The sequence below is a fragment of the Sus scrofa genome, chromosome X, assembly GCF_054392235.1.
Source record: "Sus scrofa isolate SSC_HxYL_T2T_F1_AM1 chromosome X, Sscrofa_HxYL_maternal_Yorkshire_Landrace_v2.0, whole genome shotgun sequence".
NCBI lineage: Eukaryota > Metazoa > Chordata > Mammalia > Artiodactyla > Suidae > Sus > Sus scrofa.
The window spans coordinates 112,150,073-112,175,946 of NC_139401.1; the positions used below are offsets into that span (position 1 = coordinate 112,150,073).

The 25,874-nt window shown below is 39.9% G+C and overlaps 1 protein-coding gene across 11 annotated transcripts in view; it reads right to left on the reverse strand.

The window, feature by feature from the left end:
• TENM1 (teneurin transmembrane protein 1) overlaps positions 1-25,874 on the reverse strand; it is a 908,801-nt gene that overhangs the window by 56,350 nt on the left and 826,577 nt on the right. For all 11 annotated transcript variants that reach the window (XM_021080671.2, XM_085007213.1, XM_003135358.6 and 8 more), the window contains one exon: positions 12,940-13,094. In XM_021080671.2, the coding sequence (XP_020936330.1) occupies positions 12,940-13,094 (155 nt within the window). The remainder of the gene's footprint in view (positions 1-12,939; positions 13,095-25,874) is intronic.

The window sequence follows — 25,874 nt, forward strand, 5'->3', positions numbered from 1 at the left end:
TTTTTGTGTGAAATTGACCCACCTAGGATGGTTGCAGGCCACTCACTGAATGAGCTGCTTCCTTTTACCTCTTGATTCAAAGAGACAAAGATGATCTAAAATCTATACATCTCAAATTTACAGATGTATGAAACTCACACAACATTCTAACCTTAGCTCCACAGTCAGCATGACACTTCTTGAAAGTAGAAAGAAAATGAAGGATTTGGGGCACCAGAATGACTAGACTGAACATGGTCTCAGTGATCTAGATAGAGCTTCACATCAGCATTGGGCAGATGAAACATTCTGGGAAGGTCACAGCAGATTAAGACCAGATACAGCCCATCAAACTCATCTACAGGTACATGCATGCCTCTCTGCAAAAGGTACATGTGTGTACAAAGGACAGAAGGGAAGATTACACAATTTCTACAGTGGTTCTAAACTTCTTAGTCCTTTTTTTTTTATCTTGGTTCTGTAAATTATCAGCTCAATTATTTTCTGTTCTGTGAACAGAAGATCAAATACTACTACTAGTGCCGCTGCTGCTGCTCCTCCTCCTAATTTATTGAGCATTTATGAGCCAGGTATTTTGCTAGGTGATTTTTTTATATATTATCTCATTTAATCCTCACAACTTCCTTATAGAGAAAAGTAACATTATCATCCTCATTTACAGATAAGGCTTTTTTTCCCCAGGGTCATACATCTAGAAAGTAGAGTTAGGATTCAAACCCAGGTGGTCTCTCTTCCTGATCATTCTACTTTATAGACCTTTTATATGAATATTACTATGATGGGAAGTCTACCCTAGAGGCCTGATTTTGTTTCTTGTACCCTCTAATAAAGGATTAGAAAAATTTGTCTCTCCTTTGCAATTCCAGAAGGTGTTTTCCTGCATTTGACAGAGCAAGGAGAGTAGGTTTGGACTGAATGAGCAATAAATAACATTATCCAGGAATGCATTTAAATTAGAGACTGACAACCACATATATTACAAAATCAGAGTAACCACCTTGCAGACTGATTTTGTTCTTGTGTCCTCCCATTTTAGCAAGTATATGATGAATCAACAGAAAAAATTTCCTGAAGGTGCCAATTAACATCTTACATCATCCCTTATATTTGTAAAGCAGTTTATACGTTTCTAAGTGCTTTCACATTAAAAAAAAGCGAGGACACAATCAACAATTGGGTCATATATTGAATTAGCTTCATAAGGAGGAATAATTAATTGGCTCTAAAATTCTAGGGTCTGTTTTCCAAGTGTAGTGCTGAATCTGAAATTACAGAAAACCTCTTTTGGGTCAAGAACTAGATAAAAATGATTTAATTTTTTTAATATATTGCCATATTTCAGAGGAGAACAGAATAAATGATTCAAAAATAGATGTTCTTTTCCTCAAATATAGAAATGGCAACTAAAAGCATTGTTTATTCAGCATTATTATGTAATTTTCAGCCATAAACACTAATGGATCACTCATTTGCAGGTAAGTAATGTGAAGAGCCACTAGGGACTCCTAAAGTCACCTTTTTTTATGGTTACTGGTGCGGCTGTCAAACCAGAGTCTGAACAACATTAAGTGCCACCTCATGCTCTGTGACAGCATAATTTGATGGCTATATAGATGAGGTTTGTGAAACCTTTTTTCCACATGCCACTCACCTAACTGGTGGGACAAAGGAACACATAAAAGCCAAGGTTACGTGTAATACCATCTGACCTCTCTCTTCACTTCTGATCAACACTAACAAGTGCCTTTCAAAAAAAAAAAGTTCTTTCATATTTGTTTTCTTGTCTAACTATCATAATAGCCTTAGGAGACAGTACAGGTTTTTAATTCCACTTTCTACTGTTGAGGAAGCTCGGACACAGAGACCATGAGTAATCTGCCTGATGCTACACACTGCTAATAAATGGCAGGATCTGGACTCATACCCAGGACTGTCTATGTTCTTTTTACAAGACATGCTACCTTAGTCAAAGAGAAATGGGTAATTAGGAAACTGTCCAGAGAACTCTGGTAAAATATGCCCTAGTACTCCTGAAGAAATGAATAATTGTTCCAAGCTTATAAAAGTGTCTGACAGGAAATTTGCTCATTTTTATTAAATAGTCATCATTTTCTAATTTAAATATTTTTACACTTAAGGTCATGGATATAGTGAGCCCTTTGAGAAGATCGTGGCTAAGTTAGCAGCGCCTTTCTGCTATGGTTGGTGCAGACTGATCGCCCTCTGTACTTGTAGTGAGTAGCACTTCACCTACTCCCATTTCTACATTTGTGGATTGAGTCTTTGGATCAGAGGGAGGGAGTTGTTGTGACTGATGTGGGTTGATGGAGTGCATGTGACTCAAAAGAGTAGAGCAGGAAGTTACCTAAGTATCCATGAGGCTGTGGGTTCAATCCCTGGCCTCACTCAGTGGGTTAAGGATCCAGCATTGCTGTGAGCTGTGGTGTAGGTCACAGATGCGGCTTGGATCTGGCATTGCTGTGGCTGTGGTGTAGGCCGGCAGCTGTAGCTCCGATTAGACCCCTAGCCTGGGAACTTGCTGTCCTAAAAGCAACAACCAATTGCTGAGCAGTTAAGACTGCTGCACTACTGATGTCCAGGCGTGAGAACAGGGAAAGAAAGTGGGCAAAATCTCATAGGTCAGTATGAGATTATTATTGTTAACAAAAAAAGCCACATATGAAGTTTGCCATTCTAGCCTTTTAAAAATTTTTAATTTTTTTTTTTGGCTGCGTCTGTGGCATGCAGAAGTTCCTGGGCCAGGGATTAAACCCACGCCACAGCAGTGACCTGAGTCATAGCGGTGACAACACTGGACCTTTAATCCACTGAGCCACCAGGGAACTCCCCATCTTAACCATTTTATTATTTTTTTTTATTATTATTTTTTTTTTGGTCTTTTTTGCTATTTCTTGGGCCGCTCCTGCGGCATATGGAGGTTCCCAGGCTAGGGGTCGAATCGGAGCTGTAGCCTCCGGCCCACGCCAGAGCCTCAGCAACGCAGGATCCGAGCCGCGTCTGCAAACTACACCACAGCTCACGGCAACGCCAGATCGTTAACCCACTGAGCAAGGGCAGGGACCGAACCCGCAACCTCATGGTTCCTAGTCGGATTCGTTAACCACTGCACCACGACGGGAACTCCATCTTAACCATTTTAAAGTGTACAGTTGGGTTCAGTATATTCATATTGTTGTGCAGCAGATCTCTAGAGCTTTCTCATCTTGCAACCACACTCTATACCCATTAAACATTAACTCCCTCTCCCCATGCCCCTTGGTAGCCACCTTGCTACTTCTGTTCTATAATTTTGACTACTTTAGATACTTCATATGAGTGGACTCATACAGTATTTGTCTTTTTGTGACTGCCTTATTTCACTTTGCATAATGTCAAGGTTTACCCTTTTTGTAGGATGTGACAAGGTTTCTTTCTTTTTAAAGGCTTTATAATATTCTTTTGGAGGAGGATTTTCTTTATCCTGCTGTGAGTTTTAATGCCATCCAATTCATTAGTTGGTGGTCACTATGGAAGTGGTTGATTCAGTTGGTTTAACTAACCATGACCAGAGAGGATGAAGTTAATGGCTGGCACAAGGGCTAGCAAATCAAATTTTTGGTTTCATTTTACTACTCCCTGGGTCTCATTAATCTGCTCTTTGAGCCATTCTCCGCTCCTTAAACCTCTCTTATCCTTTTTGTCACCTCTTTTACTTCCACCTAGCTGTCCCTGTTGCCTACTGGTATTGCTGACTCCTGATAGAAGGCTTTACAGATATTTTAGGTAATGTGCCTACATCGTCCTTGTCTTGCCATTTACCTGAAAGTCACTCCATCCTTCTACCACATATCTCTCGGTCTGAATTATTTGGACTGTGGCCACAGACCTTTGCTTTGACAGTGAGATAGGTTCCATAGTCACTAAAGCATTGGGTGGGGGTGGAGGTGGTGAGATTTTCATCTCTGGTGGCAAGAACTTTTAAAGTAAACTTTCTTTTTTTCCCCTCCTGGGAGATCCCTTTATTCAAGCAAACTTATTATAATTCAGATTTTCTTGATTCCCTACAGGGCTTCACAAAATTCAGAAGTCTGTCCCTGCAGGGAATTTCACTTATAATGGCCTTCATTCGAAAGATCTAATTCTGTTCTCTTTCAGTGTGCACATGGGAGAGTGATGAAAGTGCACAAAGAAAGGCAAGCAACCCCTGAAGAACTTAAGTTTCAATATCATCCATATCACTCAGGGTGATGGAGGACATTCTGTAGACATGAAAGGGTTGGCAGGGGAGAGAGGAAGAGACAATGAGAGACATTAGGCAAGAGTTTAAAAAGGGGAAAAGAAGGTGCTTTTTCTGTACTGAAACTACTGCTTCTTTTCTTTGTTCTCCCCAGATTGCTGTAACTTTTCATGCCTGAATGTTATTATGTGCAGTTTTTTTCAAAACAACAGAAAATGCTGAATCCACTTGTATAAAGTTGAATTGACATGTAGATTTCAAAGAGAAGGCTTTCTATTTCCCCTTCTATCTAGTTGTGGTTAGTTTATCTGAGAATTTTAAGAAACAAATAACAAGGAAAGGTATAGCTTTTTGGGGTATGTGGAGAGCTAAAGACTATCAGGGAAGGCAAAGGTCTGCTGCTTAGGCCAGGTGGTATAATGCCAATGCATGAGAGAGAGGAAAGTTTGGTTTTCTTTGCTAAAGAGAGTGACCACAAAGAACATTGATTCAAAGTTACTAATGTCCAAGATGAGTGAAAGGACTGTGGATTGTAAAATAACACCAAAGTTCTTCAAAGAGAGCTCAAGTTTCCTGGCCATAAAAAATTACTTAGAGAGAACATGCAAATGAATTTTTAGAACTGATTCTTACGATTACTGAGAAATACTGGGCAGCTGAAGATGTGCTGGAAGATTAGAGGTGGTTAGACATAGTTCTGGCTTCAAGAAGAATCCGAAGATGTGCCCCACAAACTGCAGGGAAGGAACTTATCATTGATTTGGGAAAGATCTTGGAATGTGTTATTAAACAGTTGTTTCTTAGTTCTTAGATGAGGAAGTGGTGTTTATGGATACTATGACTGGGAAGAAATTATGTCAAGGGAGTCTAATTTCCTTTAAACAGATTTACCAACTTGGTAAGTTTTCTCATATGATACCTTTGTGGATAAGCTGGGAGAAATATAGGTGAGGATAATGGCTTTTGAGCTTGTTTTGACTTTGACCCTTAGTAAGAATTATATTTTATACCATTACTCAGGATATACAATTGAAATGAAAATATCATGGAACAATACTTACTCTTACCACACATGATGTGCTCTGAGTTTTTTATTGTTATCGTTGTTATTCTACTTCATTTTTTTTTTAAACTTGCCATAGGCCATCACATTGATTTCTTGATTCACTATGAATCATCATCCATCGGTGATCGTTCAAAGACATGGGTTTACAATCTAATAGACAACTAGTTTTGGGGTACCACAATTTCATCTTGGCCTATCTATCCATCAATTTCTTCATGGATAAAGACACAGAAATCATTCATTAAATCCATAGGGCTGGGAAGGGTAGTAAAGATATTGGATAATAGCAGAATACAAAGATATGGACTGAATCCAATGAAATGGGATTGAATATAGACTATTGTAAGATCCTGCATTATGGTGCGTGTGTAGTTGGGGTAAGTAGTTTCATGAAAATTTTATCTCGATTATATATCCTGAATAATGGTGTAAAACATAATTCTTACTGAGGGTCACAGTCAAAATAAGCAAATAACCAATTCTGTAAGTACAAGACGAGGAGATGGATATGAGAGACATGAAATTTTAGTCCTCTGTAATCACATCACATGTCAAAAGTGTCAAAAAATCCAACTCAGCTTTAGCTGCAGTTTCTTAATCTGTGCTCTTTATTTCTCTAGCATTTTGCAAAAGTGCCTTGGAGGTCTCCACGCAAACTACCACTGGGTGGGAGTGAGCCTGAATAGGGGAGCTTCTGGTATACTGCTTCTCATTTGAATCTGCTGTATGTGTCAGTTTTACAAATGAGGACTTTTGTCTGAAGTAAACATTTCTTTGGCAAAAGCCCTTTTGAAAACCACCAGGCAAAATGAACAGAAACAGAGAATATAGAAAGAGGGTTGTGATAGTCCCCATTTTACCTATGAATGAATCAGAGCACATCTGGATTATTTTATTCATGTCTGGAAGCTTCACTTTCAAAGAGATATAGATAAACAAGAATATGTTCAGAGAATAGTGAGAAGAATGGCAAAGGAACTCAAAACCGTGGCAGGTGAGGTACAGGTAATTGGGGATGTGACTTAGGAGGCTTGATAGAGCTGTTCACATGTATTGAGAAGGGTCCCATGTAGAGAAGGCAGTTTGATATAGTAGTTTAGTGAAAAGAATGTGAATTCTGGCCTCCTGTCAACCAGGTTCAAATTTCAACTCTGCCACTTAATGGTTGTGTGACCTTGAACAAGTTTCTCAACTCTTCTGAACCTTGTTTTTCATGTTTATTAAAAATAGGGGAGGAGTTCCCTGGAGGCCTAGTGGTTAAGGGTTTGACATTGCCACTGCTATGGCGTGGGTTTGATCCCTGGCCTGGGAACTTCTGCATGCTGCAGGCATGGGCAAAAAGAAAAAAAAAATTGGGGAATATATTACTTCCCTTGAAGGACTGTCATGAGGATTAAATAAGATAATATATATGAAAGTACTCAGTATAGTACTTGGCTCATAAATATATTTATTTCATAGAATACAGATTAAATTCATACCACAAGGCCTAAAGAGTTTCAGTAAGACTAGATGGTGAATGTTAAAGTATGATTAAACAGTTAAAGTTAAAGGGATCCCAAAAGAGCTTTCCATCTGTCAGAATTGTTCAAAGATGAAGTATGCTACTGGGGAAAAAGTAGTGAGTTCCCTATCCCAAGAGGTGTTAGAGGAGAGGTTGAGGTTGGACTACTACTACATGGTGAGAGTATTCTCAAGGGACTGACTGGGGAGAGGAGAATTCCCAGTAGAGTAGCTCAGTAGATTGAATGCATGGGGTCAGGGCTGGCTCCTCCAAAGAACCAGATATTGTTGTTCTTTCCTAACCAAGAATGTTACCTCCTTCCACTTGTTAGGCCTGTCTGACAAAGGAGTGCTTTGGGGAACCACTGGGTCATAAAAAGATGATCCAACAAGCATATATGGAAGACTGGTTATATCCTGGATACTCAGACAAACACCTCAAAGTGTGTACATTATGGCCAGTGGGTCAACAGGATTCCCTGCATATAAGAGGTCCATGTTGCTTGTGTATCTACTATTGGGCTGATTTCTGGGAGAGCATTAGGCTGCTCCAAGGAGTAGATCAACTCTCAAATTTTCTATTGCACTAAGAGCCTTGGTCTAACTTCCAATTCCATTCTAGTCAGGCACGAGATGGAAGTGAGTTACCGGAGCAGGATGATTCAAAAGCAGCAACAGAAATAAAGAGCCCGATCTCTTCATAATCAACTCACCTCCTGAACTAAAAGGCTTGGTTGTTTATAGCAGTGCTCACAAAGGGCAGTTATGCTTCAGAGTTAATACCAAGAGTTGAGTTTCACATTTCAGTAAATCAAAAAAAGATATTGATTTTGAACAAATGGCTGATTTTATTGTCAAAGCAAATTTCATTTCTTGAGATGATTAGATTTTATTAAACTATTTCTTAAGTGCCAATAAACACACATTCTGTGAACAAACAGCATATTCCTGAACCAAATGACATTTGTCACCCCCTAAATACAAGGATATTTGGTCATCTCCAATTGTCATTGAAAATGTAGAAGTGGGAAAAATGCACACCTCAGGTCAGAAAGTTTTTGCTCAAATCTTGGCTGTATCACTTAATAACTCTATGGTCACAGCACATGCTTAATCCTTCTGATTACCAGTTTTCTTCCATGTAGATGGTGATAATTACATCTACCTTTCAAGGGGGGTTGGGTTGTGAAGATAAAATGGACAGTGTGAATAAGATGCTTAGCATGGTTTCTGGCACACAGTAAGCTCTCAACAAGTGGCAGCAGTTATTATTACAATTACTATAGGGAGGACATTCATAATCTTCTGAGGATTAGGGTAGACTTTTGAGGACTGATTCTTCTAAGGGGCTCAGATTTGCCTCAGAAAAACAAAGGCAAAGCATCATCTCCCAGTTTCCAAAGGTACTATGCTAGCAGGAATGGGCCATCCCTTGTCGGGGACCTTTTGGTTTTGAAATGTAGGCTAAGTAACAAGGAACTTTAGCAATTGGGTTATATTTCTGTTGAGAAACCTTCATGATGTTGTAAAGGATCTTGAGAAAATAGTTGATCCATCTTCCTGACTCCAGAGAGGCCTGTATTTTAAGCATTCATAGATTACTGCTATCCAACATTTGCTTAAAAGTTTCAAAGTGTGGGGACTTTGTAAGATCTTTCGATAATGTATGATGCTGCCACATAGTCTTAGAATCAGTAAGCTCTTCATAAGGTTTGATTCAAATCTTCATGCTGCAGCACAGACCTCTATTTCCTCTCCTGTCTGTGCCTGTCAGCAGAATCTGTGTGCTCTCATTTAGACATCTGTCTCCACCTTCACCCATCAATATATTTTGATTTACTGAAATATGAAACTGAGCACTGTGTAAGCTCAGCTGGATCACTGTAAGTACTACTATAAACAACTGGGGCTTTGCTCTTAGAAGGTGTTATGAAGCTCCCTACTCAGCTTTCTGCCCTCCAGCTCAAGACAGCCCACTTTCTTAAGTAATGGGAAACGTAGGTCCTCAATCTGCTACAGTTGTCTAAACAGACAAGAGGAAACTCTGGCCACAGAGGCTGGGCATCTGGAAGGCTGTGCCACACCCTGGCTTCCTCGTGGTAGCCACTCTAACCACATACCCATATGATTTCCTTCAGTGTCTGCCAGCTCCTGTGCACCTATGTCACACCTGGGAGCTGACTTGCTTCAATGCCAAATCCTCCCCTTCCCAGCCAAACATCTCAAAAGACTGATCTATTTTCACTTTCTTCATTTCCTCACCTCCCACTCTACCACTGCAATCCAACTCCAATTAATTAGCACTCTACCAAAGGCACCCTTATCAGAGTCACGAATGCTGTCAAACCAAATGGCTTCTTAAAAAAAAAAAAAAAAACACTTATTTTATGTGACCTATAAGCAGCATTTAGTATTAACCATTCCCTTCCTTTTGAAAAGCTTGCTTCCCTTGGGTTTTTTGACCACACACATTCCTGGTTTTCCTCCTACATGTCAGATCTCTTCATCTCAGTCTCCTTTTTGTGGGTTCCTATTCCTTGGCCTTTTCTTGAATATTGATATCTTTGGGAATTTGGTCTTAAGCCTTCTCTCTCTCTTTTTTTATGCTTACCCCCCCACCCCCCGGGAAGATCTCATCCATTCTCCTATTTGCCGTTACCAAAAGATTAAACTGATAATCTCCAATCTGATCTCCATTTTAGGCCTTGATTTTTAGACCTATATCCAATTGCCTGCCAGATGTATTTAACCTGAATACACATTGGCACTTCAAACTGAATATGCCCCAAACTGAACTCATCTTCAAACCTCTCACTCAAACCTGCTTCTCCTCTCCTTGTATTCCTTATCTCAGTGAATGTTACTACCATACATATACTTGCTTAATTCCAGAATTGTCAGTTGGCAAATTCTTCAATTATAGCTCCAGTATTTCACTAATCTGTCTAGTCTTCTCAATCCACACTGCTGATACTTTAGCTTTGGCCATTATCATTGTGTGCCTATGTATTCTCAAGAAGCTGAGGAGCTTCATGGTCAAGGTCATCACAGAGTTGTATCCCAAAGAAATATCATCTGAACATCCAAAAAAAAAAAAAAACCCATTGGAAAGCAATTTAATTAGTACTGCAGTTTCTTGGAAAAGTGCTAACCATTCATATACTGACAAGTTCTGTCCTTGTCTCACCTATATTTCTCCGACTGCTTCTCAAGTGGCCTCCCTGCCTCCTACACTGTTTCCCTCCACTCAATTCTCTGTACTACAGCTAGAACGATCTTTTAAAAATGAATTTCCATGTTTAATACTATTTTAAAAAATGCATTTCCTTGCTTCACACTATCACTGGTTCCCCACTGTCCCCTGGATAAAACTGAACTCAGTCATGCTTATAAGGTCCTTCACCATATCACCCCCACTTATCCTTCCAGCAGCATCTCTCACTACTCCTTCCTATTCTTTGCACCATAATGTCTTTTGGGTATGGGTTTATATGTTAACTGTGTCTTCTGTGCACTTACCATGCATGTCCAAAGGACATACAGTCTACCATGGGAAACTAGTTGGATACAGAGTTTGGCAACAGAGAGAAGATTACATAGTAAACATGGTGATATTAAATTTCAGGAAGGGAATAAGACCACAGTGAGGAGTAGAACCATTAGGGAAGGGTCCTGTGGAAGAGGTGAGGCGTAAGAAGGGTGGAGAAAGGGATGTGGACCAGCAGAGGAAATTCCAGACTGAAGGACTGGAGCCATGAGAAGCTGGCCCCTAATAAAAGTGGAAGGTCATATTCTGGACACTGAAGTAGAGATCAAGTCTGGACTCATTGTCCTGTGTCAGACTAAGAAGAAAAATCCTAATTACTCTTTAGGGTGCATGAAGCACACAACCGGAAGTGATGGACAGCAGTGGAGACAGCAGCCAAATAATCTGGACACGAAGCTTGCTTTCTCTCCCAGGCCATTCCGCTGGTTTCTAATACCCACCCTGCCCTATGCCACTCAGTTGTCCATCTCCCCCACCCCCATACAAGGATTCTTCTCCTTAGTCTGTCGTTGTGTGAGGAAAAGGGAAGGAGGTGTGCTGTTGGTAACACTGAGGCTTGGGATGAAATGTCACAGAGAAACTGCTACAACTCTTGTCTCCTGGTTGCTGGGACTCTTGTTCAGTGCCCTGCACTTTCCACCCCAACCTGAAAGGGATGAAGTAGTTTTTATGGTGGAAATTATGGCTTGCTAAGTGCTGTGTGAAAAAGAATTCTTCTCAGATGATGAGGATCATATGTTTGCTCTATTTAGATAAAGAATTCTCTTTTCAGCATAACTTTTCCCACAGAAACAGATAAATTGTTTCAAGTTGATGGATTGAATACTAAGTGTCCTATTTTAAGTTAAAAATATCCCACAAGTGAATCATATACATGCATCTTCTCTCTTTCATCCCCCTCCTCCATATTAACACACTTACACCCTTCCTTACTGCCATAAATAATGTGCCTTTTCCTTGCCTCCTGCAGGATTTTGCATCATGGAAAGTTAGGCTGCTCTAGGACTTGATAGCCTGATCCATCCAAATCTTTCTTAAGGATGGTCATTCATTTTGTCAGTGTTACAAGGCCTTTCAATACTTATTTCATTTTTGTAGTTAACTCTCTTTGACTAATTTTCTTAATTTCTGGAGTGAGGCAGGGGCACATAGAGAAGAAACCCACAAATAGGCACCTGTCTAGAGATGTGTGTGCATGAGGGTTGAAGATGGGAGGGGATGTTCGAGCTCAAGACTAAAGCAAGGTTTCTGGGTGAGGTGTTCACTTGACTTTCCTTGGTATCCTGAGTTTAACTGGGTTTCAGGTGTTATGAAGCCTGAAGCAACGAGAATATCTTAACTGTGGAGAACATGGCTGGTTGCCTCCCCAGCTGTAATCCTTCAATGCTTGCTAACAGAACCCTGATTTGGATTCTAGAATTAGGTAGCAATATGCTCAGGGAGGGTGACCCAATTCCAGAGGGTCTGAATCCATTTTGGAGATCCCAGTTCCCCTTTGTCAGTGACTGGTGAAGCCATCACCATGTCACTCAATTCTGGCCAATGTGACACAAGAGGGAAATCTACTGGCATCTTTGCCTACCTCTGGGCATCTCACTATGTGAGATAATGAAACTTTATTATTATTATTGTTATTCGTCTTTTTAGGGCTGCAAACTCCTTTTTAGGACAGGAACTCCTGAAACCTTGTTATTTAAACCACTTTTAGTTGTGCCTTATTACTTGCAGTCAAAACCATTCCCTCTGATACGCTAATTCTAAAACTCTTAACCTCTATTCATTTGAAAAGATAAATGATCTACTTCATCAGAGTCAGAGATTCATGAAATGTTAGAGTTGGAAACTCCCTTTGATGACTATCTAGTCTATTTTCCTCATTTTATATACCAGCCTCTTGCATCTGCAGACTAAGAAAGGCATCTGCAAGTGGCTGGGGCTTTGCTGTATGCTCTATAACCTCTACATGTCTCATTCTGATTTTGTAGAATTCTGGTAAAATCAGAATTTTGGACTCAGATTGGAACTACATTGGATTTTCCCTTTTATTCTCACTGGCAAAAAGGCTTTCCTAAATCAATGTATAGTAGATCTCAGAGGGAATGTTGCTTTTACTTAAAAATTTTTCAAAAGCCCTAGAAATAGCTATTTACATGCACATGAATAACAAGTCATGTTCACATATTCATTAAAAAAGATTTCTAAAGACTTTAGTAGTCAGTATTTTTCCAAATGTGACCTACTGTATTATTTAAAACTAATCAAATTATATATCTTAGAAAATATTCAATAAATAAGATGGGGCTTACCCTCTCATGGATTCAAATTCGAGGGACTTTAATTCTTATGCCAACACTCCACCTAGCATTACTGCCATCCTAGCATTACTGCCATCCTAGCATTACCATTTTCTCTCAACTGAGTTTTTCTGAAGAGGAAGGAGGTAACTTACATAAAGAGAAACTTGTACTCTCTGGTGTTATGACAGATACGCCAGGCTTCCTTTCGACCTAATTTCTGTATGAGAAAATTGTTATCTATTTCCATGATGCCAAATGGTGATAGCGCTTGAAAACCAGTGGTGCCTACCTGAGTGATGTCCATTCCTGAGTCACAGCTCAGTGGCTGTGTGGAAGTCAGACCGTTTGAGCCGATTACAGTTGTGATCACAGCATTCTCATCAATTCTCCGAATCATAGTCCCATCCACAAAGTAAATGAATCCATGCCTATCAACTGTGATGCCTGTTGGGGAAGGGCAAATGAGCATTAGTAGTCTAGAGGGCCACATTTGCCCCAAGATCAGTATTTTGAAAGAAGCCATAGAAATGGAAAGGCATTTTAAAGACATATGGATTCAATTTTGCTCAGCACAGACAGGACAGTAAGGGGAGAGAGGTTGGTTTGGACACACATTCACTTTTCTGTGTATTGAGAAGAAATGATAAAATGTAACACTTGGAGATAAAGTCAGGTCTAATCATTTTGTTGTCTAGTTTTACATTTCCACCCCACAGATAACTTGCTTACCCCCTTCCCCCCAAAACAGAAAAAAAAAAATCCTCTTTAAGACAAATGGGAAAGAAAAGGGCAGCAGTGTGTGTTATATTTCTTTCAGAGTGAGGATGCATAGGCCACAGCTTATGTTCACAGTTGCATTAGAAATAACTGACTTGGAAAGCATTAGAATTATTTTCATCACTTCGCACTTAGTTAACAGAGTTTGTAATAATTCTGATAAACTGGGCTGAGATTTTTCTGTATTATCTGTTAAGAGGGAGGGCTGGAGAGCAAAATGATGGTGTCACAAAGGGAATGGTTAAACTTCTAGAAAAAAATAAAAGCCAATAAAATTCTCACAGCAGTTTTACACACTGTGTTAACTGCAGCCTGGTTTCTTGGAAAATATGTAAGAGCAGTTAGAAGGTTTGGGTTCTAATACTGAATACACCACTTACAATTGATGTGTGGCTTTGATTGAGTCATTCATCTCTTCAGATTTCAGCCTTCTCTTTGGTAAAATATGGAAAAGATTATCTGACTGTGATATGGTGATTTATAATAAAGAAATATAAATTTGGTCTCTGTTCCCTTCTCTAGCACTGAGCTCCTAAAACTCTTGGAATTTCCTGTGGTGAGAAATTCCATTTGTTATGTTAATGAGGTGACTTTGGCCTGCACCTGCAATCATAGGCTGATTGCCAGGAGAACCAACCTGGTGATTAGAGGGCTAGAATTTTCCTTCCCACCTCCTGACCTAGGGGCCAGAGATTGAGTGCAATCACCAGTGGCCAATGGTTTAATTGATTATGATGATGAAACTCCATAAAACCCTAAAAGGACAGGGTTTGGAGAGGTTCTAGGATGGTGAGCACAGGGAGATTTGGGAAGGCTGGTGCATCAGGAGAGGGCCTGGAAACCTTCTTGCACTTTCTCCATATCTTGCCCTATGTATCTCTTCGATCTGGCTGTTCCTGAGCTACATCCTTTTATAATAAATCAGTGATCTAGTGAGTAAAAATGCTTCTCTGAGTTCTGTGAGCCACTCTAGCAAATTAATGGAACCCAAAAAGGGGGTTATCAGAATCTCCTGTCTATTGCAGTTCAATCAGAAACACAGCTGACTACATGGACTTGCGATTGACTTCTGAAGCGGTGGGGGTGAGAGATTTGCAGGATTGGGCACTTAACTTGTGGGCTCTGATGCCCTTTATGAGTAGATAGAGTCAGAATTGACTGAAATTGTAGGACACCCAACTGGTATAGAATTGCTTGGTGTTGGTGTTGGTATTGGTGGTGCCCCCACCCCCACGCTGGAAATTGGTCTCAGAACACCTTTTACTGCCTTACTTAAAGTGTCCAACTGTCCTGGTTTGCCTGGGACTGAGGCAGGGCTCAGTTTTAAAACTGGGACAGTCCTGGACAAAATAGGATGAGCTGGTTATGCTATGCCTAGGTTATTATAGGTATCTCATGAAATAATGCATTTAAAAAGTGTCAGGTGCAGATAAGGGACATATGGTTTGTTTCCCTTAGGTCTCTGAAAATAAATACATGGCATTACTTTAAAACCAGTCTACTATTTAGTCTTTTCCTATCTCTCCTTTATTCAGACCTTGTGAAACTCAGAATATATGTTAAAGTTAAGAAGATCTTTGATAATAAGAATGTCCTTTTAGTGCTCATGCACACGCGTGCACACACACATGCAGCATAATTTTCTTGGCAAAGAGTCAACTCATCTAAAGACAGTTTATAAACCCAACTTAATAAACAGCTTTTAGATGAGATAATTCGTTGGCAGGAGGTTAATATTAAGGCTCGATTTTATGGTGTACTTTGATTAATCCTGATGTTCCTCATGAAATATTAATCCTTAACATCTATAAAAGTTACAGATTCATTTCAACTTTCCCTGAATGGCTGTAAAGTCATTTATGTTTTGGTGAGTTCTCCAAAGAAACGAACATGTCCATACAAGGAGAATTCTATGTCAATAAGTCCCTTTATTATTTTTGGAGGCATAAAGATCTTTAAGGAAGTTTTTTTTTGTTTTCGTTTTTTTGTTTGTTTGTTTGTTTTTTTCTGCTTTTTAGGGGGCTGCACGTGTGGCATATGGAAGTTCCCAAGCTAGGGGTTGAATTGGAGCTATAGCTGCCGCCCTGCACCACAGCCGCAGCAATACCAGATCCAAGTCACATCTGCGATCTACATCTCGTGGCTATGCCAAATCCTTAACCCACCAAGCAAGGCCAGGGACCAAACCCACATCCTCATGGTTACTTAGGTGGTCGTTACCACTGAGCCACAACAGGAGCTCCCAAGGAGGTTTTTAAAAAGACTTTTAAAACTGGAGCAGGTCAAAGGATGATGGCACATGAACATTTCTTTCTTCTCCAGAATATCTGTACTGAGAATGAACCAAGGGGTACCTTTCCTTTTTATTTTTGTTTGTGTCTTGGCAAAATCGATTTCCCAAATGCTTAGAATTTGGTCGGGTTAGTGGCAGGCTTATGATCTGGGATCACCTTCTATGACCTCTGTATTCAATACCACTGAATGTGAAACTGAAAATTTGGTTGTCATAAGACGATGGACTGAAATCAAGACTCAAGTCTGGGAGAGAGAAGGGCTAAGAGTAGATAGGTTTGAAGTCTATGACATCATAAATTCTTTACCAAACACCACACTTAATGTCACTGTGGCAAGTTCTGTAAGGGTCAAAGGACAAAGAATACAGCCACATGGAAAGTAAGACTAAGAGGAATACTCTGAAAGGGTTGCTCTGAGAGGTAATAAACTTAGAGAATTAAATCCTTGAAAATTGAAGCAGATTCCCAAAAGGTATAGAGAAATAAATGTATCCCTACAGAAGCTAGCAGTACATAAGTATACATCTTTATGCTGACATCAGGGAGAACAAATTTGTTCCTTGACTACTACACTCCCCATCCCTATCAGAGGGTGAAGTTTGCACTGATCCAGGGACGATAATCTTGGACTTATATGGTTTTCCCATTTTTAATTTTCTGTGAACTTCTCAACACTGAATTGCTCTCTCTCTCTTCATGTCAGTGAACTCCACAGATGAGGCTTATTAAACCCTCACTGTTGGCCTTTGGGGCTTATTTGGCGGACAGTTTGTAGCATATTCTCCTTTCATACATTTGTGTAGCAATTTCTTTTATCGTGGTCCAAACTCCAAAATAATCCTTTTTTGGGATTCTTTAATTAAATTTAATTGGGTTATACTTATGTTTGGAGTTGAAAAAGATATAGTAAAAAGGTCTTTGAGGGACCGTGTAATAAGTGTTTAATTTATGTATCTAGGAATATTTTATCTGTACATATTTTCATTTCCTTTCATTTTCCTATCCCAACCAACCAACCAACCAACCAACATACACACAAACAAATAAATTCCCCAAATACCTAGTTTCACAAACTCTTCATTGGTGAGGTTTAAGGGGTATTTTAATTTTTATGGAGGTTGAAAATCTAATTGGAAATCACAGGCAGGAAAAAGAGAATTATTGTTGCCATTATTTGGCTGAGGGGAGGGGTCTTCTCCCATAATGAGTGTTGTTATGGCCCAGGGACATTGATGATGCAGTATGATCTCTTGCCATTTGTTAAACTGAGTGGGAGGAGGTGACACATGCCCAGTATATTTTAAGTTTTATTCTTCAGAGATGGGGATGTGAGTGATTTCAGATCATATAAAGCCATCTGGGGGTAGCAAGATCTGCATATTCAACTGACTTTCATATTTTGATATTGTCATAATCAGATTTCCAAATTTGTTACCAAATGCTGGGGGCATAATTTGTTTCAATAGTCACGTCCATTGAAGTGCTTATTTGACAGCATTTTCATTAGCACTTAAAATACAATGGAAGGTTGTATAGCAGAAATTATCACAACATTGTAAATCAACCATACTTCAATAAAGCTTTAAAAAATAAGAAGTAATTAAATCTAAAAAACAAAACAAAACAAAAATACAATGGAGGGAATTTCCTGGTGGCCTAGTGGGTAAGTATCTGGTATTGTCACTGCTGTGGTTCAGGTCACTGCTGTATGGAGGGTTTGATTCCTGGCCTGGGAACTTGTGCATGCTGTGGGCACAGCAAACCCTCCGACCCTAGACAAACAAACAAACAAACAAAACCCACCAAAAAAACACAATGGAAAGCAGAGTCTTTGGAAGAGAAAGGAATAAAAATGCATTGAGAAAATCACTTCCAGGGTTTAAAATTTTAACCAGTATTCATTTTTAGAGCAAACATAAAACATCTAGATCTGTGTTTTTACCACAAGGTTAGTCAGTGATGCAGGGTGGGTGAGGGTGGAGGTGGGCAGCTGGAGGTCCCACCTCCACCAAGGAAAACACTGGGCTCAGACGCCCAGGCAGCATGTTTAGCTTGGAGCACATTTTCACATTTGTGAGAAAATAAATAAATCCTTGTAAATTAGTGCATATAATGAAAGCACTGACAGACCATAACCTGGAAGTGTGAATGGCGCTGTCTCCATTCATCAGCATTAAGCCCTAACAAGCTCTTTCTATGGAGGAACCTGCTCATAAATAAAGTGCATCTTGTAAAAAAAATTATTCACAATGTCTTATGCAAAAGAAGGGACATTATATAATATCTGAACTGCGGGCTCTTTTCTCTGTGAAGCATAGCTCTGTATGAAACAGCTGCAAATTAACAGGCGAAACTATTTGACTTCTTCCCTTGTCTTATTATCCTCCAATGAATAAATACTATGATTCTTAAGAAGACAATTGCTTAAAGCTAGGGCAGCCATGATAGCTACTAATAAATTTATCACCTGTTGGGGAAGAGGATGCTGCTGATCGATACTGAAGCAGCAGGGGCATCCCGATGTGGGATCACTGGGAGTCCAGATGTGGAAGCTAATAGCCTGGAAATAGTAGCTAAAATCCCAAATTAGATAGCAGTGAAGATCAGAGTTTTTGGCTGTGCAGAATGCCAATTTTAAATGTTGGCAGAAGGCATCTCTGTATTTAATTTATAAAAATTACAGCTGTTGAGGCCACCTACATTTTTATTATTTCTGTATTAAAAATGAAACTTTCAGAATATAAGCTTTGGAAAACAGTCATAAAATTCTCTCCATCTACAGCCCTAGCAACCAGAAAACTGAAATACTTTTTTTTTCTGCCACAATCTGCTCTTTAATTTTATGAGACAGAGGTAAATGGTTAAAATAAACTTTCAGGGAATGTCCTAAGTGCAATATGGCATCAGCTCAATCTCCAATACTGAGAGTGCTGAGTTGTGTAACTGACATTAGCCAGTTGATCATAAAGTGCCCTTTAAATCAAAGAGAGATTAAAATATTTTGCTTCGTTTATGTGCATTTCGATTCTCTGAAAATTGGTATCATATGTGTGGTCTATATGGAAATTCTCTACTAGGCAGAAAACTCCATTCCACAATCGATTTAACTACTGTCCACTTAATTACCTACTAGAATCAGAAAGGGCCAAGTTACTTCTGCACAATAAGCCTGTTAAGTTATCTTGCTAGGGAGACACTAAATGGAGCTTCTAGAACTTGGAGGGATTACAAATATCTGTGTGTTACTAGGGTTGGGAGGAAGCAGAGCTTAATAGCCAGCTAAGGTGAGTTCACTGTGTGGTTAACAATGAGAACAAGAGTTCCCCAAGTGTGAGTCATTTAATCAGATGACTTATTTAATTAAAAAAGTTACAGTATATTCTAAATAGTAAAGGTCAATTTCTAAAGAATTTAAATACAAATTAAAAATGATGAGCATTGAGACTAATATTCTACTGACTGGAATGTCCATTCTTTCAAGACTCAGAAGACACTCAGACATCATAAGGAAAAAGAGATATGTGGGTTAGTGGACCAAGAATTGTGATTGCAAGAAAGACAGGTAAGGCCATTTGTCTTTTCTTTATCTCCTGATCTTCTCAAAGCTTTAGCCTTCAAGGCAAGGCAGAGTGAATGAAGAACTCTCCTACCTCTACCACCATTCTCTTTCTAAAAGTTTACTGGGAAAGCTGTTTTCTTCCTCACTTATTAATTTATTCAGGGCTTATTTTGCACCTATTATGTGTCAGGCACTGTGCGAGGCACTGGAACTACCACAGAGTATAAAACAGATATGGCACTGCCCTTGAGAAGCACAGAAGCCATTTCTGGAGATGGACAACCAACCAGGCCACTGCAGTGCATTAAGGTAAGCACTAGTGTGGGGCAAGTCCAGGTACCATGGGAGGAGCCTTGGGAATGGATCAGGGAAATAAAGGTCAGTAGTGATTTATCAGAGTATAAGTGACATGTAAGCAGAAATCTAAAGGACTATGAATTTCTGATGAGTCTAGTGTGAAATACAGGTAAGCACCATGAAAAACTCAATAAGGATGACTCATATCACTAAATAATAACCATTTTCATTTGCTGAGAATACTAAGATATTCCAGGCACTGTGCTGGATTCTTTATATACATTTTCTTTTTTAGTCCTCACAGTAGCCTTGTGGAGTAGGTATTATTAATGTCATTTTTTAGATGAGGAAGTAGAGGTTTAGAGGTCAAATGACTAACTCCAGATTGCCTACCTAGAAAATGTGAGATTAAGCTCATATTTGTCTGAGTTCAATGTCCATTCTCTTAATCACTATCCATGTAGCCTGAATGGAGCTATCAATCATTTTATCACAGGAGTGGTGTACAGATTGGTTTCAGAAGGTCTGGAAACTCCACGAAATTATCTGCAAAGTGTTTTGTGCATGGGTATTGTCATGAGGAGATGGTCCATTGCTTTTGCCAGACTGTCAAAGTGATCCATGGAGCCTCCCCGCAAGTTGTTAAGAATTCTTATATTCCTGTAGATCTCCCAGACCTCTTCAGAATTATACTTCAAAGATATTCTGTGGCTTCACTCCTACAGAGCTGGTGAATCTAATGAAAGCGCTCACGGTTTCCATGTGATGGGGATTTTGATAACGACTATTATTTATGATCTACTAAATAAAACAGAAACCCCAGAAACAAAGGTCACAAAATCATATATAGTCAGAAGACAGGCAGGTGAGATAAGTTTCTAAGTTAGGCAGGGTGTTAGACTATACAGGCTGTAGGGGAAATAGGTTAACTAAAGAAAGCATGTCCCAGCTAAATGCACTCAGTCTTAAAAAAAAAAAAAAAAGAAAGACACAGTTTGAGCCAAGTGAATAGCTTAGAACCAGATTTAGTCCCTGAGTTGCCAGTTTATGATGCTTGCTAGAGGACAATCAGGAGGAATATACTGTCAGTGAAGAGGCTGCTGTGAGCAGACAAGATCCATGAACTTAGAATAAATCTAATAACCAGTATAGCACTGCTGTTAAAACTTATGTCTAGAAACAGACTGCCTATATACCCCTTGCCCCCACACGTGCATACCTCTCCCAGTAGCAACGTCTTGTACCAGAGTGTATGTAACCTTGGTTACAATTAATGAGCCCACAGTGACACATCTTTATTACCCAATGACCATAGTTTACATTAGGGCTCATTCTTGGTGTTGGACATTGCCTGGGTTTGGACATATGTCTAATAGCATGTATCTGCCATTACAATATTATACAGATTAGTTTCAGTGTATGAACAGTCTGTTTGATTTTTCTGTGAACCTAAAACTGCTCGAAAAAGTAAAGTCTATTAAAAAGTTTGTTTTGGTTTATAAGTGCTGTGAAACCAAAGATAATCAAATCTAGTTTATGATTCTCATCACTGGGAAATGAAATACTTGGATGGCTAGTGATACACTACTTTCTAAGAATGTAGCTGCTTTTGTTCCCACCAAGATCAATGCTCAGAATTTGTGACAAGTTCATCAAATTTAGTCAAATCAAACCAGAAAAGTAGATGTCCAAGCTGAACTCAACTGTGCTCCTGACACACCACCCTCCTTGTCCTCATTCTTCCTTCAGAAAGCTCTCCCTGTTTAGTATGGCAGAGACAATGCTATGAATTCAGTTCATCCTATCTGTTTTTCCTTCTGAGAATAGCGCTAGATTATATTTCCCAGCCTCCTCTTCAGGGAAGAAGTGATATATGCTAGTTCTAGGCATGGCCCCCTAACAAAATCTTTGTTGAGCTCCTCTATGGAGCACTGCCTCCCCAAGGCTGGCTGGATGCAGAACACCCAATGGACTCCAAGGCCTAAGGGATTAAGATGCCATTAGATGGAAGGAGCTTGGTTCCTGAGTCACTGCTAGGAGCAGGGATTTCTCCTACCTCCCAGGCAACCTTGACTGGACTTTGATGTGAGCAAGAAATAAACTAACATTTTGTTAAGCCATTGAGATCGTGTGTGTGTGGTGTGTATGTGTGTGTTTAATATATAGTTGTTAGCCTGGCGTCGCTATTATGTTCACCAACCAACAACTCAAATCCTATCCATTTTCCAAGGTTTTTATGAGATGGTTCTTTTCCAGCAAGCCTTCTCTGTGAACTCCAGTTCATTCTGGCCTTTCTGTTTTCTAAACTACTGGTGTAAAAGCCTTCAAACTTTTATAAGATGGTTAAAGTTTTCATCCAGAGAAACGAATAAATGAAGCTCCATGCTGTGCAATTGGCTCAGGGAGACCCTAGGCTGGGGGTGATGCTGGTGTTGCAACATTTAACAATGACACCTGACACTAAGGATGGTGTGAGTTGTTTTTCCTTGCTTTATAGAAGGGTGTGTATGTATGTGTGTGCACATGTATGAATTTTTGTAAGCAGCTGGGTTAAGCAGATGGTTCTACTTCAAGCTGAAATGCATATCTCATGTTTGATTTTTCTGCTAGAACTCTTGCTCAAAAGATGCCTGCAGGCTGAGTTTTAAGGGGACTCAGTACATATAGACAAAGATATATGGGGTTTACCGGACATGAGCTGAATATTTTATATCCTCCCCCCACCTTAAAAATTCTTCAAATGTCAAGCAACTGTATCTGGGACACTGCTCAGATACATTTGGAAGAAATGCCTCTGTCATCCAAGGAAACAAACAACCTCACAAGAACCTTATGTGAACAATCACTCGAAGGAGGGAAAGTTCATTTATGGCACATGCAAAAAACTAATTGCTGTTGTTAAGCTCAGGGGAAAATGAGTCTCTTTCAAGATATGTGAACGACCAAGAGGTTCTGATAAAAAAGCAAACTAAGTAGAATACCTTGGCCTGAATACTCAAAAAAAGGAAGATATGAGGAATTAAGCTTGACAGTGCTTACTATTCACAAAAGTGGGCTCACTCAAGAAGAATGAAAATCTCTTCAGGGTAATTTTTTGCATGTAGTACCTATTCAAAGACAACATGGAAGGCTCATTTAAAATTCTTCCAATATCCATACATCTTGACTAATGAAGCTAAGGCTAGAAGTTCATGGAGTCGTTCACCAAAGGTAAGTCACGGCCACGAACACTGTGAGAATATAATTTTTAAACCTTTGAAATGAAGTTTACTACTTATTTATTTATTATTGTTGACCACACACACAGCATGTGGAAGTTCCTAGGCCATGGGTTGAACCCATGCCACAGCAGTGACAATGCCTGATCCTTAATCTGCTGAGCCACCAGGGAACTCCTTAAATAAAGTTTAAAGACACATTTAGAAGGTCCAATTTGGGCTCAATCAAAAACATGATTAGAAGAAAAACAATACAAATGTATCACAAAAACATGATTAGAACAAAAACAATACAAATGTCTCACAAATATGACAGTTGAGTAAAAGAAAAAAAAATAAGGAGAGTTCCCTGGTGGCCTAGCAGTTAAGGACTCAGCATCGTCACTGCTGTGGCTTATGTTTGATCCCTTGCCTGGGAACTTCCACATGACATGGGCACAGCCAAAAAAAAAAAAAAATTTAGCATAGCAGTTGTCTGATGAGACAAACAACCCTTAGACTTTTTTCTATTCCACTATCTGACCTATAAGTTCAACAATCTATATGAAGAAGGTTACATTGGGAGGTACTGAAAAACCTGGGATTCTTTGTTCAGAGGGGGCTGGTGACGTCTCTAACCTTGTCTTGATTGAGATTGGGTCCCCAAGGCCATTTCCCCACCTTTTTTTCTCTAAGTTTGATCACCGAGACATGTTCAGGAGAGATATGAGAGGAGGAAAGAGTCTGGGGGTAGAAGCTAGGGGATCCTGTGGTGAGACTGACTGTGACTTTCAAAAATTTACATAATCTCTCAGTCCTTGGTGTTCTGTCTTTGTCTAATGGCGAGAAAAGCTGAGCTGCCCCTGTCAGTGGATTACTGTAAAGACCAAATAAAATAACACCAGAACAGAATAGTCTGTGAAATCTTTCTGAAAGGTTAACACAAATGGTGTTAATATTTCTGTTTTTGATTAACTGTTGGTTTTCTGGCATCTTGCTGTGGCTTATCTGTTACATGATGACCTGCTTCAGCACAGCTTGACTTTAGATGGCAGGAACCGTCTGTGCAGTTCTGTCAGCATCTTCTCTGTGGTGATGGTGATAGTCAGTTTGTACAGGGTCCTGTGTTACTTTGCCAGTCAAACTGGTCTATTCACTGACTCTAAAAGATATCTTTCACTTTCCCATCCCTACATATTTGCCTGCACTATTCCTGTGCCTGGAATACCCTTTTCTTCTAGTATTGAGATCCTGCTCATCTTTCAAGACAAAATTAGTCTAGCCTCACTAATTACAACATACAGACTGACTCAAAGATTTGCAAATACCTTGATGGAGGCACTTTCTTTGTCAATTACATCAATTTCATTGGTCTTAGCTGATGTTAGAAATCTTCTGAGCCTCTTTTTTTTTTTTTTTTTTTTGATGCAAACAGCAAGAGGATTTTTATTCCGAGCGCGCTGGGGCCCACAGTCGTACGCCACGCAGGGGTAGAGGACTGCGGCCCCGAGTGTGGAGTCGGGACAGCTTTTATGGGGTTCACAACAAAGCCCGCGCTTTTACAAACTAATCATTTTAAAATATTGCCAACCAGTCAATTCAAAACTTCGAGAGCCCGCGCTTTGTGGACCAATTAATTTTAAGTTGTTCTGGAGTTACATGTTTGTGCCTGTCTCTGGGTGGGGGAGACATATTGTCACCAAGATATATTTATCAGGATTTTCAACATTTTGTGGCACGCCCGATTCTTCTGAGCCTCTTAGAAGAGATGTGTTAAGTGGTAGGAATGGAGTTCCCATTGTGGCTCAGTGGTTGAAGAACCCGATTAATATCCATGAGGATGCGGGTTTGATCCCTGACCTTGCTCAGTGTGTTAAGGATCTGGCGTTGCCATGAGCTGTGGTGTAGGTCACAGATGAGACTCGGATACTGCATTGCTGTGGCTGTGGCGTAGGCCAGTGGCTACAGCTCCGATTTGACCCCTACCCTGGGAACCTCCATGTGCCATGGGTGCGGCCCTAAAAAGACAAGACAAAACAAAACAAAAACACAACAAGTGGGTAGGAATGAGAATCACAACTGTTATATGTCATTAGGTTGCAAATCTAATCTAAAGCCTGGCCTGTAACTAAGAGTGTGGGGCTTTTTGACTAGATTCAAGAATGCATTTTACCTACTGAGATAGGGTCATTTTAACCAATCCCTTTCAAGAACACCCCAACCTTTGTATGAAGGGGACGGCTGAGTCAGTCATTTCCCACTTAGCTTACCTTTTTGCTCTCCATAGCCCTATTCTTACTTCTTTGTCTTGTTCTTTGATTTCATTCTTTTTTGATTTCACTTAACCTAATCTGTTAGGAAGAGAGGTTAGAATCCAGTTCCAGGTTATCCTCACCCACGTGTCCAGTCATTCTTAGATTCCTTTCTTCCACACCTTCTCCCTTCTGCTCACTTTCCTCACCACCTTTCTCCAAATCCTAACAAGCTCTCCCTTTTCTGAACCCCTGGAATGCTTACAGTTTATAGCAAACAAACTGATACTGGGTTACTTCTCTAATGATTCCTCTCTTGTCTCCCCAACAAGATTATACTTCACTCACAGGCAGGGATCATGCCTTTTTACTCTACTTATAATTTCCAAATTTCCCAATGAAGATCAGACTGGTTGCCACTTGAAAAGCTTAACAAAATAGTGAAGTTCAGTGAATATGGTTCTTTTCCTAACAAGATACACCAGGAGTATGACGTTAGGTCTTACAGAGTAGCTAAAACCAGTGGGAGTCTTTTCGGGCTTTTTTTGCTTAGGGCTGAACCCATGGCATATGGAAGTTCCCAGGCTAAGGGTTGAATGGGAGCTACAGCTGCCAGCCGACGCCTGAGCCACAGCAACACCAGATCCGAGCTGTGTCTGTGACCTATACCACAGCTCACAGCAATGGCGGATCCTAGATCCACTGGGCAAGGCCAGGGATTGAACCTGAATCCTCATGGATACTAGTCAGGTTCGTTTCAGCTGTGCCACAAGGGAAACACCCAACTAATTCTTCTAAAACATTCAAATAGCTTATTTGAGTCAAGTCATGCTGTTAAAACCAGACCA